Source organism: Plasmopara halstedii, assembly GCF_900000015.1.
Source record: "Plasmopara halstedii genome assembly, contig: Scaffold_3060, whole genome shotgun sequence".
NCBI lineage: Eukaryota > Oomycota > Peronosporomycetes > Peronosporales > Peronosporaceae > Plasmopara > Plasmopara halstedii.
In genome coordinates, this window is record NW_020189964.1 from 2,064,744 (window position 1) to 2,065,813 (window position 1,070).

Consider the following 1,070-nt stretch of genomic DNA (forward strand, 5'->3'; position numbering starts at 1 on the left):
TCACCTCTCGCTGCCCCAACCGCGACGATACAGCCGATACAAACCTATTATAAGTTTCATCAAACACAGAAGGCCTCTGTAGCAACGGAACGACCGGCACTACCCAAGACATTCGCGCAAATGACGTCATGCGAGCTCAAAACCTCGCTCCAACAGGCTGTCGAGAAGATCAAGAAACGTGATGCAAAGCTTTATGGTTGCGCTCAATATGGCAAGTCACTAGCTGCGGGCAACCAACTCGCGCTGATCTCGAGGAACCCAGACAGCGCGCTGCTGTTGGCGGACCTTCTCTTCTCCTCGGTGGCCACGCCGATGGTTTCCACGCAGTTTCGAACCGTAAAAAGCGCAGTTGCAAATACATTGACTTCACCGCGCTGCTCACGAGTCAGGTTCTGCAGCCTCTCGACGGTATTGCTACGTCAAACTACTTCAAACTACTTCCGGTTACTCTAGTCGACGGAGGTGGAGTTCGAATTGAAGGTTATCACGACAAAAAGCACAGTGTGCGCAAGCAGATCGTGTCTGTCAGTGCAAGGCGTCTCAAATCGATGGAAACATCGATCGAGTCGGCGCTTATTATTAAAAAACACTACACAAAGATTGTGAAGGCGGTCTAGGCGACGTAAATGATAGAGGTGACTTAGTCGATGCTGAACAACGAGACCACAGCGCTGCTTGATACGCTGCCTGGTCGCTTAATTGCAGCAGACCCAAAGGTTAGTGGAATCGTCAAGATCATTGAGAACACGACAAACCCTGACCACATCGTGATCGTATTGGTGCCGAAGACCTGCGTTGCTAGTGATGGCTCGGTGATGACAGTGGCGAGGGCCTTGGTGACTCGTTGCAAAAGGCCATTCGTCCCAGCACGCGTAGAACGGCGTCAGTCTCATGGCTGTCAACACAAACGGTATCAAGAAGAACGGCCACTTAGTCATTGAACATCTTCTCTCAAGGCTCGGCGTCCTGCTCCCAATAAACCACGATCGGTGACACGCAACACCTCTGGACATTCAACTTCCATCTCGACTCGAGCTTCACACACAAGCTCTTTGTCAATGACCCAAATA

The 1,070-nt window shown here is 51.0% G+C and overlaps 1 protein-coding gene across 1 annotated transcript in view; it reads right to left on the reverse strand.

The window, feature by feature from the left end:
- Window positions 1–1,055: 1,055 nt before the first annotated feature.
- The window catches only part of PHALS_06917 (uncharacterized protein), a gene marked incomplete at both ends in the record, with an annotated part of 456 nt that continues 441 nt past the window's right edge, over window positions 1,056–1,070 (reverse strand). The window contains one exon of the mRNA XM_024720293.1: window positions 1,056–1,070. This exon is cut by the window's right edge and continues 441 nt beyond it. Within this exon, the coding sequence (XP_024585506.1) occupies window positions 1,056–1,070 (15 nt within the window).